This window comes from Pituophis catenifer, unplaced genomic scaffold (assembly GCF_029215685.1).
Source record: "Pituophis catenifer annectens isolate HBS135680 unplaced genomic scaffold, rPitCat1.0.hap2 SCAF_11, whole genome shotgun sequence".
Classification (NCBI taxonomy): domain Eukaryota; kingdom Metazoa; phylum Chordata; class Lepidosauria; order Squamata; family Colubridae; genus Pituophis; species Pituophis catenifer.
The window spans coordinates 26,857,468-26,871,769 of NW_027256891.1; the positions used below are offsets into that span (position 1 = coordinate 26,857,468).

Below are 14,302 nucleotides of genomic sequence, written 5' to 3' on the forward strand. Positions count from 1 at the left end.
TTCGTTTCCACCCACAGAGATGTCCATGTTCTTGAGTAGTTAGATGAATATCCAGTCTTTTCTCCAGAAGACCCAAGAGAAGTACGTAGCTTGGCCTCCTCCACTTCTCCTCCACCACAAGAACCTGATGAGGTAGGTTGGCTGAGGTAGGAGACGCACCCCTAAGTTTCAGTGGGTGAAGGTAGACCGCGAAGATGGGTCCCACCTCCTGGTCTTATCCTGATCAGTTAGGTTGGCCCATGTTTATACAGAAGAAGTGAAGGATCTCATGAGGTTCTCCTTCCAAGAGGACCTCTTTGAACTTCTCTTCCTCTCGGCACAATTGGTCCTTTCCCCCTGGTAGAACCTCAAACCCAGCACCAGCATAATCTTTTAAAAAGGCAATTTTGCCGCCTCCAGATTGAATTCATAGGGCACAGGAGTATCAGAGGATGAGCTGGTGGTGGCCCTCTTCCATGATTAATGTTGCATTTGTCATGCTTTTCCAAGAATGGGAGTCTTATCAACATATTTCTTATATCAGTCTTATATCATGCATCATATACTCCTTGTTGATATCTGGGTCCTCTCACATTTCTCCCCAAATAAAATAGACCAACCTACTTGTGCAACTTAATGGTTAATTGATGACCATCCTAGTTGAAGTCTACCTTCTTAAAGGTTCTTGATTCCCTTGATCTTCTTGAAGGGGTCAGTTTTGAAATGCTGCCTATAATGGGAATTGGTGCATATCAGTTTATAGAGGACTTTGTGAATTGCAGCAATTAGCAACTAGAAACTCCAGGATCCCGTGGTTTCTCTTGCGGAGAAACATTTTCAACCTCTTTGTAGTCTGTAACACCATTGACATTGCAACTGGATTGAGCCCTCTGGAAGCTGAGTTAGGAATGAGTGAGGAACCTCAATAAAAACCGGTTGAGTTCAATGAGCTATCAGTCATAACAATAATTGAGATGATCAGGATGAGTTCTGCCATGTTTTGTCATCATTGTGTTCATTAATGTATTGCATTTCTCTTTGTTCCTGTCCCTTTTTTTGTCCAACAGCTACTTTTGACAGGACACAGCAGCTCTCCTCAGAGGAAACCCTCCCGAGCAGTGGCCCTTCGTTGGCCAAAGGAAGATGGCCAAGAGCTTCTGGACTTTGAGGCAAGCCATTGGTGGCACAAAAGTGCTTATAGTGCAGGTAGTCAATGATCTCTACTGCAGTGTTAGCACTTCAGTGACACAATGGTGCGGTGCGCAGGATGGGTTTTCCTGGTAGAGCTCCAGCAGGCCATGGTTGGGCTCAGTCATGTTCTCCATCCCAACCGGGAGGCCCAAAAGTTTCTTGTGCTAAGGTGCATCTAGTGCAGTTAGTGGACTAGCTTACAATCTACTGCCCTGAGTGCTCCTTCTGGCACACGGAACTGGCACCTGGTCAGGCTTCATAGGGCATTGCCCTCAGCAGGTAAAGAGAACATCTGACCCCTAAGCTTCCATGGGTGAAGGTAGACATGAAGATGGGTTCCACCTCTGGTCTTAACCCTGATCAGTTAGGTTGGTCCATGTTGTACAGAAGAAGTGAAGGATCCCATGATGATCTCCCGGCTCCATGTTCTTTTGAAAAAGCATTGTGCCTTTCAGGAAATGGGCAGTAGGGGTGGCTGGAAGGAAGTTACGGTGTCCCTTACTTCAGATTGGATTCCTGGTCCAGTTAAATCAGACCATGTCCAACTCTGCAACCTTTTCTCCCAAAGTCTTGGGTTGGATCCTCCCAACTCCTACAAAGCTCCTTCAGTTTAAGCAGGGGTGTCCAACCTGAGCCCCTTATGGACTTCAATTCCCAGAATTCCCCAGGCAGTGTGGCTGGTTGGGGAATTCTGGGGGTTGAAATCAACAAGTCTTAACGCGGGCCAGATTGGGCACCCCTGCTTTTAAAAAAAGACGCCTCCATTCAGATGGGTTTGCACCAGAGCAACCAACTTGTTGCATTGGGTGCTTTGGAGGTAGGGGATATTGCATGATGCTCTCCCTTCATGGCAGCTGTTTGTACCTGTGCTGTTGAGAACATGGGGATGTTCTAGATTAACCAAAGGGTTCAACATGGAAGAAGGGTGGTTTCACACCAGCTCTCCGTTTTATTGATAGACGTTGATCTGCTGCCAATCAAGCTATAATTGATTAGCCATATTCATATGCCCTGCGTAAACACGTTGGCTGGGGAGTTGAAGTCCATATGTCTTAAAACATGCTACCTGGAGAGTTTTAGGAGTTGAAGTCCATGCAGGTGACATGTTTGAAAAAAAAAACCACTACTTTATACCACGGGAGTAGTTCAGCACACGATTCCTTGGATTTGCTTTAACTTAAATAATCTATTTTCATTCAGTGGTGGAAATACGGCAAAAAGGAGTCGGAATGAACTGTTTGGCAGAATTCACTCTCTGCAGGTAATAGCTGCAAAGCCCATCCATGGGAAAATGTTGATGGAGTCCTTTAAACATTCTGGGAAAAAAATGTCTAAAATTTCAGGGAATTGGCCGAGACGGAGAGGGAGAGAAGGGAGGCTGCTAGTTCAGCGGGCATTTAAAACTGGGTTTGGTCAAACTGTTCTCTCTGGAGGTTTTGGACTGAAATTCCCATGCTCTCTTTCGAGGATTGGACTGGATTTTGATCAGAAATTGCTTGGAACCTCCTCATTTGGAGAGTTGGGAACATGGTCTCGATGCTGTTTCCCAGACAAAAGCCCATTTTTTACATCCAAGCTTCCAGATGTGGCTCAGTTAGACACCTCCTCATTCACTGAAGTATAAGAAGGAGGAAGGGGGTAGTGTAGAATCAAACTTGCAAAATTCTGTTCATTAGAGCCCCTGTCAATCAAAGTAGTTTCTGCCTTCCTAGGAAGTTGACTTGCTGCTCTGGCCTACCTGGTGAGGCTGGCATCTTGGACCAACCTTGCTAGACTCAAACTTCTGGCCAAGTCCTGCTTCCTCAAAACAAATTGGTGCCCACTCATCCTTAGCTCATCCCGGCTTCTGGATTGTTAGTATTCAAAGCTAGCGAACTGTTCTTGGAGAACCTCTACTCAAAGGGGTTCGGAGATGCTTTCCTGGCCCAACCGTCTTGTCCGCAAGGGTGGTTTTTTTTTTAATTTGATTTATATGCCACCCTTCTCCGGAGACTCAGGGCGGCTTACAATGCGTTAAACAATAGCCTTCATCCTTTTGTATATTTATACAAAGTCAGCTTATTGCCCCCACAAACTGGGTCCTCAATTTACCTCCCTTAGAAAGGATGGAAGGCTGAGTCAACCTTGAGCCTGGTGAGATTCGAACTTACAGTAATTGCATACCCAGTCCATCCTGGCAGGGCCAAAGTGCTCATAGTGCAGGTAGTTGTGGAGCCAAATTCTACTGTAATGTGGGCACTTCCAGTCCTGCCGGATCCTGAGCTCCCTGGCATCCTCTGCTTCCGGAGGGGCGGTGGCCGAGAAGAGACTCCCGTGCTGGCCTACGGTGGGTTTTGCTGGTTTGCATCTCAGCTTGACCTCTGTTGCTGTGCAAATCCATGCAAAACTGACGGTGGGGCAGGTTGTGAGGAGGAGGTCCTGGAGAGAGAGAGAGAGAATGAATGCGTCCTTGCGGAGGCCGAAGGAAAAGCTCTTCCTCCCTGGGTTGGGATCAGTTGTATTACTCGGACGTCTCTGAATAGTATTGCACTTGTCCCGGCCTGTGGAGGGCGAGGGGAGGATCGACCCTGCAGGAGGAGGCAGCTGGCACCAGCCGAGGGAGGGCGAGCGAGCTGGTTGCCCTGGCAGGAAGCTGTGTGTTGCTGTTGTCGGGTGGATCACGATGCAATTTTGATTAGATTAGCAGGAAGGAAATTGCACGGTATCCATCTGTAAACCGCAGGACCTTCCTGGCTCTGGCGAGTCCTGGGGGGTTGGGGGGGGGCAGGATTGGGTGAGGGAAGCAGAAGAGGCTGGCATAAGGGAAAATCTGGGCCCTTGAGGGGTGGGGTTCTCTTTGCAAAATAAAATAAACGGATTTGGATACCTGAAAAGCTGTTTCCTTGCAAACTTCTTGAGCTGGAATGGTGTGAATGAATAAAGGTGGTTTTGTTCCCTGCTCGGATTGTTTTTCTCCTTCCATTCAGAGAGTTTGGCCGAGGAATCTCCCAAAGGAAAACGGAAAGCTTATACAGGTAATACCGTTGCTCGCTTACTGACCATTCAGATTCAAAATTCTGGCTACCACCTGTGGCCACGTGGCAACGTTTTGGGTGCTTGGCAGCTGGCCTGCCTTTACAGCCGTTGGGGTCCTGCAGCCATAAATGCAGTGTATGACTTCTTCCCCAGAAACTGGCGCTTGCTTCTGATTTCCAGCAAAAATTGTCCCATAACAAATGATGGATTTGCTTTAATGACTGCTGCAAATCTGCCCCCCTCCCCAATGCAAAATTGTGTGCAGTCACGTGTTGACTCGCTCAATGACCATCTATCATAATTAGAGGTTCAATTGCTGTCGTAAGTTGGGGACTACCTGCAGTCAACCAAATACATCAGCAAATAATCAACCTGGTAAACAGTTGGGGAAATTGCTCATCCCCTCACAGGACATTAGAAACGAGGAGGAGGCTCCATTTTGTGATTCAGAGGTGCCAGTTGGCTAAAGGCTGCTTCACACTAGGTGTGGGGCAGGGAGCTTCTGTCACTAGAGATAATTTGCAACTAGAAAAGAAACGAACACAACTTTTAAGGGGAACCATCAAATTAAATCTAGGACTGAAAGCCAGAAGATCCCTCCAGTCTACATGCTAATTGGGCTCTGATGTCTTCATTGAAGCCTGGATGGAAAGATGGGGTGGCTTTTTTGAGTTCAAGAGCTGGAGGCTGCGGTGTCCCCAGACCTGTGAAGCAGCTGCAGAGTTTCGTAGCTCAGAAGAGCTGTGCTTGCTTCTGAATTGTACAAACCAGCTCTCATCCTTTCAGCTTTCAATAAACCAGCTTGGCTTGCATCTTGAAAGACCAGGCCGGGCCCTGCTGATAGAATTATGGAAGGTGAAGTTCAATCGATGAATTAGAGCTCATTGAAATGGGTGGCATTTTGGCACGCCTAGGAGTCGCCAGAGCTGTTTTTGCTACTCTTCGTCCCACATTCTGGAATGCAAAAAGTTTTTGATCTGATTCAGGTTTGGGTTTCATAAACGAAGTAGCTGCCATTTTTTTGTTGCCCCTTAATTGTGTTGGTATGAGCTGGAAGTGAGACCCACTGAAAAATAGGGTATTTTGAGTATGAATGATGTTTAAGGGAGCATCTGAGTGCTTAGCGCAAACATTAACTAACTAATGCAATTTGGACAGCTCCATAAAGTGATAGACTTAGAACAGCTTTATTCTCAGTGAGTGTATGCTAATCGGCATACATTAAAATGAAATTTCATTGCGTACAGCTCAATGGGTCTCCACCTCCAATATACATGGCATAAACATGACATGGAGTGACTAGTAACTAGTTCATCTTACATTCTGTACTTTATTAATGCAATTACAATGGTACTTTGGTACTCATTGTTAAATTGGTTCCATGAGGCACGATGAGTACCAAACATTTTTCGTATAAGGAACAATGCAGTGAGTCACGAGGCAATCGGCACAAATTCTAACTTGTGTGTTGACTACCAGACAATATTGGGACAACATTTTTGCATCAAAAGTGTTGAGTAGCAACTTTGATGAGTTTCGAAGCACTTGAGAATCAAGATCCCACTTTAGTTTGGATGTAAGCAAACAGATTAACCAGATCATTTTACGGGATATATTTTATAGGATAACTATAACCTGCAGTCCACCCCTCCAGTCAGGCTATCCTGGGCTAAAATGGGTGTCGGCATGTTGTGCGAATTCGGCCACGGAGTCCCCAGCCAGCCTCTCTTCCAGCCTAGCAGGTGTGAACCAGCCAATTAATCAACCAGTGACATTTTGGAGGCCTTTCTGGGAGTCAGCTGAGTTAACATAAAAATCTGTTCTCCTGACCATAATAATGAATCTCTGTTCCTGTAACAGATGTTTTGACGTTTCACTTGGGGATCCAGAAAGAAATGTCACATTATTTCGATTTCGGTTGCAACATTTACATTTCCAAATATATTTCATCTGCAAATGCAGTTTTTTTTTTCCTCCTCTTTTTAGCCTGCCCCACTGGCCAGAGAAAGGAGAAGGATTCAGTCCGGTCTTTGTCTTCAGCTAATTATAATTCAGTGTGGCTAAACTAGCTAGCCTTATTTTAGCTCCTGTGTTGTGCAAACCCGTTTGTGTGCTGCTTAGGCTGTGAAAATGGGGTTAAACTGAACAAAGCAGTGCTCTGTTAACTATGGCTAACCGTGTGGGAACCCAGTACTGAGGGTCCATTCAAGAATTGACAGAAGTAACCGAACTATTCATTTCACATAGTTCACTTCCATGATAGAACTGTGATGCGCGAACTCAACTCGTGCCTTCTTTGCAGAGATACCTTCTGCAGATCAGTCATGTGCCAAAGCAGCAAGGAGGCAGACAAGGGTTTAGCAACTTGTGAACAAACAAACCATGGTTTGTGATTTTCAAGACACTGAGCGGACTCAACATTGCATTCTCTCTATCATCGGCCGACCCCCAAACCTCGACTGAAGGACAAAATGCTCTTCCTGCAGGTGGAGAGAGTTTGGATGCCGCTTCACATCTTCGGCCGGTGCCTCTGTGCTTCTGCTGTGCCACTCCTGGGACCCAGTTGGCCGCCTCCCCTCCAGCCGGGTTGGGCACAGGTGAGGGGGCTGACTTTTTTTTATCTGTGATTACCAGAAGTACAAGCTAGGATCATCCTGGTGGAAAAGAGATCTCTTGAGTGTTTTTTTTTTTTCTAGTGAGATCGGTCTATCAGGGCAAGTAGCCCGGGTTCAAAAGGATCGTGTGATTCCCAGTGTTTTTTAACAACTGGTTCTCTACCCTAATGACTGGCTGGGTAGGCGTGGCTAGGGGGAGTCATGTGATTGGTGGAAGTGAGTGACATCAAGTTGGCCACGCCCACCCAGGTTTTGTGGCTCCCGGTGTTTTGTTTTCTGTGGGAAACGGGTCCAAATGGCTCTTTTGAGTATTTAAGGTTGCAGACCCCTGATCTAGATAGATAAATAGGTGGATAGGAAGGAAGGAAGAAGGAAGGAAGGAAGGAAGGAAGGAAGGAAGGAAGGAAGGAAGGAAAAAGATGGGATGGAGGGTGGGAGGAAGGAAGGAAGGAATATAGATTGATGGATAAATAAACAGGTGGATGGAAAGGAAGGGAGGGAGGGAGGGAGGAAGGAAAGGGAAATGGGTGGAAGGGAAAATAGAGAGATGGAAATAAGGAAGGAGAGAGGGACAAAGACAGGAAGGAAGGAACATCAAATCAAGATCAAAAGGAACCCTAGATAGCTTAGCACCTGGCCTTTGGCAATGGGCGTTCAGTAATAGTTTTACCTCCAGAGCAAACTTCTGTTAAAAAACTGTGCAACAGCTTCTCAGATCCCAGAAGTCCACACGCCTCTTAAAAGGTTGCCATGTTTGAAAAAAAAAACACTGCCCAAGAGGAAGGCCGGGTGGGTGGGCTCCTGCCCTCCCACCGGCTGCTAGCTCAGCTGCCTTATCTTTGTTTCTGCCAGGAGTCCATTCCGAAGGGTCATTCCTGCTTTAAAAAGCTTCAGATAAACTTCTAACCTTTTGACCATTTCGCCTCCATTTCCCAGGCGTGTGCTTTTTTGGGGGAAGGGGCTGGCGGGGTCTTTCTCTTGAATGCAAAACTTGTGCCGTAGCTTCTAAAGGAGCAGCTCTTTTGGCCCTTCTTTTTTTCTTGAACTATCCCAGGGAGTTGCTTCAAAAGAATCCTCTCCTGGGCTCTCTCTGCTCCAGGGGGTGGAGAAGGCCTGTCTGTCGTAGAGGATGTTATAGTGTACAGGTAACATTGAATACCTGGTCGTCCAACCTTTTGACTTGCCTGGGCTGCGGTCAACGAAGAGCAATTTCTCATAGTTAAACGTATGTAAATGATAACACACTTCCTTTCTTTTTTAACATTTTTATTATCTTCTGCGCAGAAGGTTTCAGCAGGTTCTGACCAGTTCTGGAGAACCGGTAGCGGAAATTTTGAGTAGTTCGGAGAACCGGTAGTAAAAATTCTGACTGGCCCCACCCCCATCTATTCTCTGCCTCCCGAGTCCCAGCTGATCGGGAGGAAATGGGGATTTTGCAGTAACCTTCCCCTGGAGTGGGGAGGGAATGGGAATTTTACAATATCCTTCCCTTGCCACACCCACTAAACCACGCCCCCAAGCCACACCCACAAAACTGGTAGTAAAAAAAAATTGAAACCCACCACTGCTTCTGCGGCTGCATTACTAGCTGGCCAGGCCTGATTTAAAGATTGAGTGAAGCCTCAACGCACCCTCGAGCAGAATTAAAATACAACCCGAACGGGACACTTTTCAACTTCAATCTTGTTGTGATGTGGATAGAACATATATTGTCAGGGCAAAGAGATCCTCTGACTCGTCTCCCCGTCTCTGGCCACTGGAAGAAGCATTTTTAAGTCATTTTAATGTCTCTTTTTCTCAACCTCAGCCACTTGAATGCCACTCAACCTATGGGATTTCAATTCCCAGAATCCTCCAGCCAGTGTGGACTTCAATTCCCAGAATTCTGGGAGTTGGAAGTCCACACATCTTCAAGCCTGCCTCCAACTTCTGCTCTGAAGTTGTTTCCTCGCTCAATCTTTGCACACCTGTTGAAAAGAATGAAGAGGCCTGTGAAGTTAACACTGAATTTGTAGGTGAAAGGAGGAAGAAAAAAAAAAAAAAAGGAAATCCAGGGGAATTTGGTGTCACGTCCTAGCTATGGTTTACCAGCTAACCAAAATGGGCTTGGCACAACGCACTAAGCTACAAAACCTGGTTTCCGCCAGAGGCAAAACAACCACTAGGTGGCGGTATTGGCATGAGCCTTCTATTCACCTACTGTATCATGTAGTATAATCAACTGACATTGCAATTCAATAGCCTGTGTAAACCCCAATAATCAGCTTTACTTCAGTTAACCACGATTCAGTTAGCCTTGTGAAAGTTGGTGTCAACCAGTGGATGCAGGATTTTTTTTGCACACGGATGCAACTGCGTCTTTTGTGGAGTTGCAAAGGGACTCGGGACCTCAAATATCCCGCTTAGGCCAGCAGTCAACCCAAAGTGGACACCTTGTCATTTTGCCTGTGGACACCTGTCAGCTGCCATTCCTGCAGTTCGCGTTCCTGCAAATTCCTTTTAATTGAGCAGCCCTTATTATCATGAAGACGGGCACTTTCCTGGCTTTAAAATGTGAACAACAACAACAAAAAACCCCAAAATCCAGCTTGTTTCATCTTCATTTCATGCCTGGCTTGAATGCAAACTACCATCGGCTTCCCAGACAGACGGGAAAGCTGAAGAGAGATAGGCGACATTGGGGAAATAGCGGGGAATATGCTAAACTTCGGGGATTTGCAGCTAGAGAGAAAGGGCAGGTTGTTGAGCGGAATGAAGAATAGCGTGGCAACTGCTATCACTCATGGATGAACCGACAGTTCTCTTTTTAGCTGGATTCCCCAGAAGCACAAGACTGCGAGATGCTTCTGAAAAAGCATCGTCTTGCCATCCACGGCGCTGTTTTACAAAGAGATTTAACTCCAGGGCTCCGAGCCATGAGCTATGGCGGGGTGTTAATGCTGTCTGCGGGTGTGAAATCAGTTTATAAGTGAGGCTGCACGGATCATTTTAAAAAGGCACTTGGAGCCAGGCTTGGAGAAGGCGCAAAGGCCCCCAGGCGCTCGGTGGGAGCCTTGAGAGAGAATCCATCCGTCATCTTAAGCACTTTTGAAGTCTCTCAATTTCTCCCTAGTCCTCCAAATCAGCCTTTTCTCAACTTCTGTCTTAACCAAAGATTTGGATTTCTAATATTTGAGTTTTATCCCAATATCGAATCTTAGCCTGGCTCATTGGTGCCCACAGACTTCGACTCCCAGAATTCCCCAGCCAGCTCTATAAGTCCACAGGTCTTAAAATCGCCAAAGGTTGGGAAACGCTGCTCTGAATTTAGAAAAAGCCTTCAGAATTGGCGAGGGAATTCTGGGAATTGAAGTCCACAGGTTTTAATGTTAGCAAGGTTGGACACCTAGAAACTTAAGGCTTCCCTTAGTTGACGGGGGGATTCTGGGAATTGAAGTACAGAAGCACCAACTGCCTGCAATTACTGCAAGTTCAAATCTCACCAGGCTCAAGGTTGACTCAGCCTTCCATCCTTCCGAGGTAGGTAAAATGAGGCCCCGGATTGTGGGGGCAATAAGCTGACTTTGTATAAAAAAAGAACACCGCTTAGGGGGGAGGCCAAAAGCCCTACTAAGCAGGTATATACAAAAGTATGAAGGCTATTGCTTAACACATTGTAAGCCGCCCTGAGTCTCCGGAGAAGGGCGGCATATAAATCGAACCAATAAATAAATAAATAAATTAACCAGTGGAACAGCTTGCCACCAGAAGTTGTGGGTGCTTCACCACTGGAGGTTTTTAAAGAAGAGACTGGACAGTCACTTGTCTGCTTGAGAAGGGGGCTGGACTAGAAGGCCTCCAAGGTCCCACCCCCAGCTCTAAATTCTAAATCTATTAGGGAGCACCTGGAGACCGCAGGTGAGATGCGGGGGGGGGGATGCTTTGGGGGGGTGGAGGGGCAGATGGCCGGGACTCTCCTCTTCCTCCTCCTCCGATGCTCATTCCTGATTGGGGAGTGACGATTCTCCGCCCAGGCCCCCACCGGATCCCCGAAACTCGGCGGGCCTCCCTTGCCGACACTGCTGGCAGAGCCCCCCTTCCCAGGGGCAGTCTACCGCAGAGGGAGCGGCGCGGTTAGAGACCCCCCCTCCTCGCTCCGCGGAGCCAATGAAGAGCGAGGAAAGTTTGCGGGGAGCCAGTCAGGGCTGGGAGGGGGGCGGCCCGGGCCAATCTCGGCTCGGCTCGGCTGCTGTGGCGGCGGGGCCAGTCTTGCTGGCTGCTCCGGCAGCGGCTGCAGCGGCGTCTCCGCTCCGGCTTCCCGCTTGCGCCGCTGGGCTCGGGATGCGCCCGGCCGCCGCCTCCAGCCCGCGATGAGCGACGGCGGAGCCGCTGCAGCCGCTGCCTCCGCCTGGCGTCTCTGCGCCCTCCTGGCCGCCGCCTTGCTGGGCGCCCGGGCCGAGCCCACCTGCCAGCGCGTCCGCTCAGCCTTCCAGGCGCTGCAACCCGGCGCCCGCGGGGTGCTCGACAGCCCCGGGCCAGGTGAGCTCCGGGTGGGGGCGGTGGGGGGGAGGAGGCTGCAGCCCGAGAGCCCCGCTCGCCTGGCCGGAGAAAACGGGGATGCTCTTTTCCTTCCTCTTGCCTGCCTGCCTGCCTGCCTGCCTGCCTTCCTTGGGACTAGCGCCTTTATTTTGCACCGTCTCCCCTCCTCCTCCTCCATCATGGGAAAGGGCTAGGCAGCCTCACTGGCTAGAAGGAGACGCGGGTTAGTCCGGCGTCCCGTGTCGTGTGAACGCAGCCCAGAAGCTGCCTTCCTTCCTTCCTTCCTTCGGACTAGCGCCTTAATTTTTGCAGCGCGGTAAAAGCGGGAGCTCAGGGATGGAGATGCGCCCGGGCTGCCTGTAATAGGGCTGGCCGGTTCTCCCTCCGCTCGCTCGCTCGCTCGCTGGGCGCCTCCGGGGGATGTTGGGCTTGCTGATGGTTCCGTCTTCTCGTGCCTTCCTCGCGCGCTCGAGCTGGGCAGAAGGGATGGAGGGCGATGGAAGAGGGACCCCACTCCCCATCCTCCTCCTCCTCCTCCTCCTCCTCCATGGGAAAGGGCTGGGCAGCCTCTCTGGATAAGAAGGAAACGCGGGTTAGTCGGGCGTCCCGGGTCGTCTGAACGCAGCCCAGAAGCTGCAGGAGTCCCTCTGCGGGCACGGCTCGACGGGGTCGGTCCGGCGGTGCGGGGTCTTTGCAGGATCTAGCAGGGTGGACGTTGGTTTGGTTCTTCCCTACAGCATCTGGGTTTGCAGGTAGATTGCCCTGGAATAGGGAGGCACTCCTTAAGTACATTGGCATAGACATAGAGAGACTGGGATGGAGTGTTCTTTTATCTCCAGTTTAGGTTTTTGCTCCAATCCTGCAGTGGCCGTTGAGGGCTGGCTAACCAGGGTTAAGGCTGTGCTGGTAGACTCTGCCTAAAACTGGGGTCTCCAACCTCGGTAACTTTTAAGACTTCAATTCCCAGAATTCCCCAGCCAGCCAGCCAGCCGAAAATCTCAGTTTTGCCAAGGCTGAACCAGATGCAGGAACTGCGTGGCATCTGCACCAATGTGAATAATTTTTGGGCTGCCGAAGTCTTATTTCTCTTAGGCTCTGCTTATGTACTTGGGAGTTTTCCTTGGGATTTAAAGGTGAAGTGCTAAATTAGATGTACATTTTTATTTAAAAGTTAAACAAAGAGTAAAGCTTGCATAAATCCTCCAGTGTGTGTGTGTGTGGGGGGTGAGATCGTCTTCCTGAAAGGGGAAAAAAAGGAGATAAGTCATGAGTTATTCTTACAAAAAAAAAAATTATTACACTATTTAATTTTTTTTTTTTTATGGAAAAGTCTGCATGCTACAGATAATCCAGTTGGGACATATGGATCAGTTTGTCAGACTTGAATGCTCTTTTGAAGTAGGCTTAAGCAGACTCATTTTGAGAATTACAAAGTGTTCAAAGATAACAAAAAACGGCAAAAGATGAAGGAAAATTTAAGATGCCGGGCTGTTGCTGTTACGTAGGGCCTTTGCATCTGCCTACAACTTAACCGTAGCTAAATGCTAACATCTGAATCCCTCCGGCAGCTGTCAGGATAAGTTGGGGTTACAGTTTCCAAGATTGCCAGCCAAGGAGGAGAATGATAGCCTATCATATCCTGGGTGGGGGTACCAATTTGGAGAGCCTCGGTTTGGAGAAAGAGGTTGAAACCTGTCTCGCTGTTTGAGAAAGTTGCATAACATTCTCAGAGACTCTTCCCATCCTGCTTACAATCTTTTTGGACTGTTGCCTTCTGGCAGAAGATACAGAACAATTAAAACTCGGACCACACATTTTCTGAATCGTTTTTATCCCAGAGCTATAATTGCACTCAACAATGAACTAAAGGGCCACCGTCAGTGAGCTGTTGGGCAGCATTACTTGGTCTGTTGTGTGGATGTATGGGTGGTTTAGGGGCGGGGAATTTGTGGTGGGTGGGGGTGTGTTTGGGGATTGTTATGTGTGTTGGACCTGGTCTTTGGCTGTTAAGTGAATTTCGTTGTATGGGTATACTGTGTATACACGTACAATGACAATAAAATTATTATTATTATTATTATTATTATTATTATTATTATTATTATTATTATTATTATTATTATTGAGTGTTTGCAAAGCAAGGATGTGATTTTGCATCTTATCTGGACAATATGTACCAAGAAAGAAATTCAGCCTGAAAGTCAGAAGGATAGGTAATTTTATTTTTCTGTTTACGGGGTGGGGTTGATGGCAGATTTCTAATGGGAAGGTGGGTATCTCTATCGAAACACAACTCTCTGGTCTTTCCATGAAAGCTGATCTGGAGAGGTAAGAATTCAAGAAGAGGACAATCCCTAGAAGATAAAGCCAGCATCTCAAATCGGCCTCTCTCTCAACCTCTTGGCAACTTGAAGAGTTGAGTGAACTTCAACTCCCAGAATTTCCCCAGCCAGCTGTGCTGCCAAGGTTGAGAAAGACTGATTTAAATGCTCAAAAACTCCCAGATCAGCTTGCCAGGAGTGATGGTGGAATTGTTGCAACCTCTGGAGAGCCACAGTTCCCTGATGGAGGTTAGAGCCAAAATCTTCCCTCCATCCCCGAAGCAAATGTCAACATTAACAAAGAGATTTCTGAACCAATGAGGTTCCATTAACCATCTGGCTGTGAATTTTTGAACTGGGACATTTCCCATTGCCTCCTAGGGGCGCCCTACAAACACATGCATTGCAGTAGTCAAGGTTTGGATAACGGGGATGGGATTTTGCGGGGGTTGTTAATCCCAAGCAGTGCAACAGCCACTTCCACGCTTGCTATTTGGCAAATCCACCTTGGTCCTGCAATGAGAAATTTTATAAATATATATATATCGCCCTAATGAGAAGAATGGCTGGCTGGTTATTTCTCTCCTCCAACTGCTCGTTTCTGGAGATCTCAGTAGAGTAATTACACTTTGATGATTCTCTCCTTTCCAGAACGGGCTTCAT

General features: G+C 47.8%; 1 protein-coding gene across 1 annotated transcript in view; it reads left to right on the forward strand.

Moving 5' to 3' along the window:
- Window positions 1-11,149: 11,149 nt before the first annotated feature.
- GPC3 (glypican 3) overlaps window positions 11,150-14,302 on the forward strand; it is a 103,500-nt gene continuing 100,347 nt past the window's right edge. Inside the window, exon 1 of the mRNA XM_070951932.1 lies at window positions 11,150-11,318. Within this exon, the coding sequence (XP_070808033.1) occupies window positions 11,150-11,318 (169 nt within the window). The remainder of the gene's footprint in view (window positions 11,319-14,302) is intronic.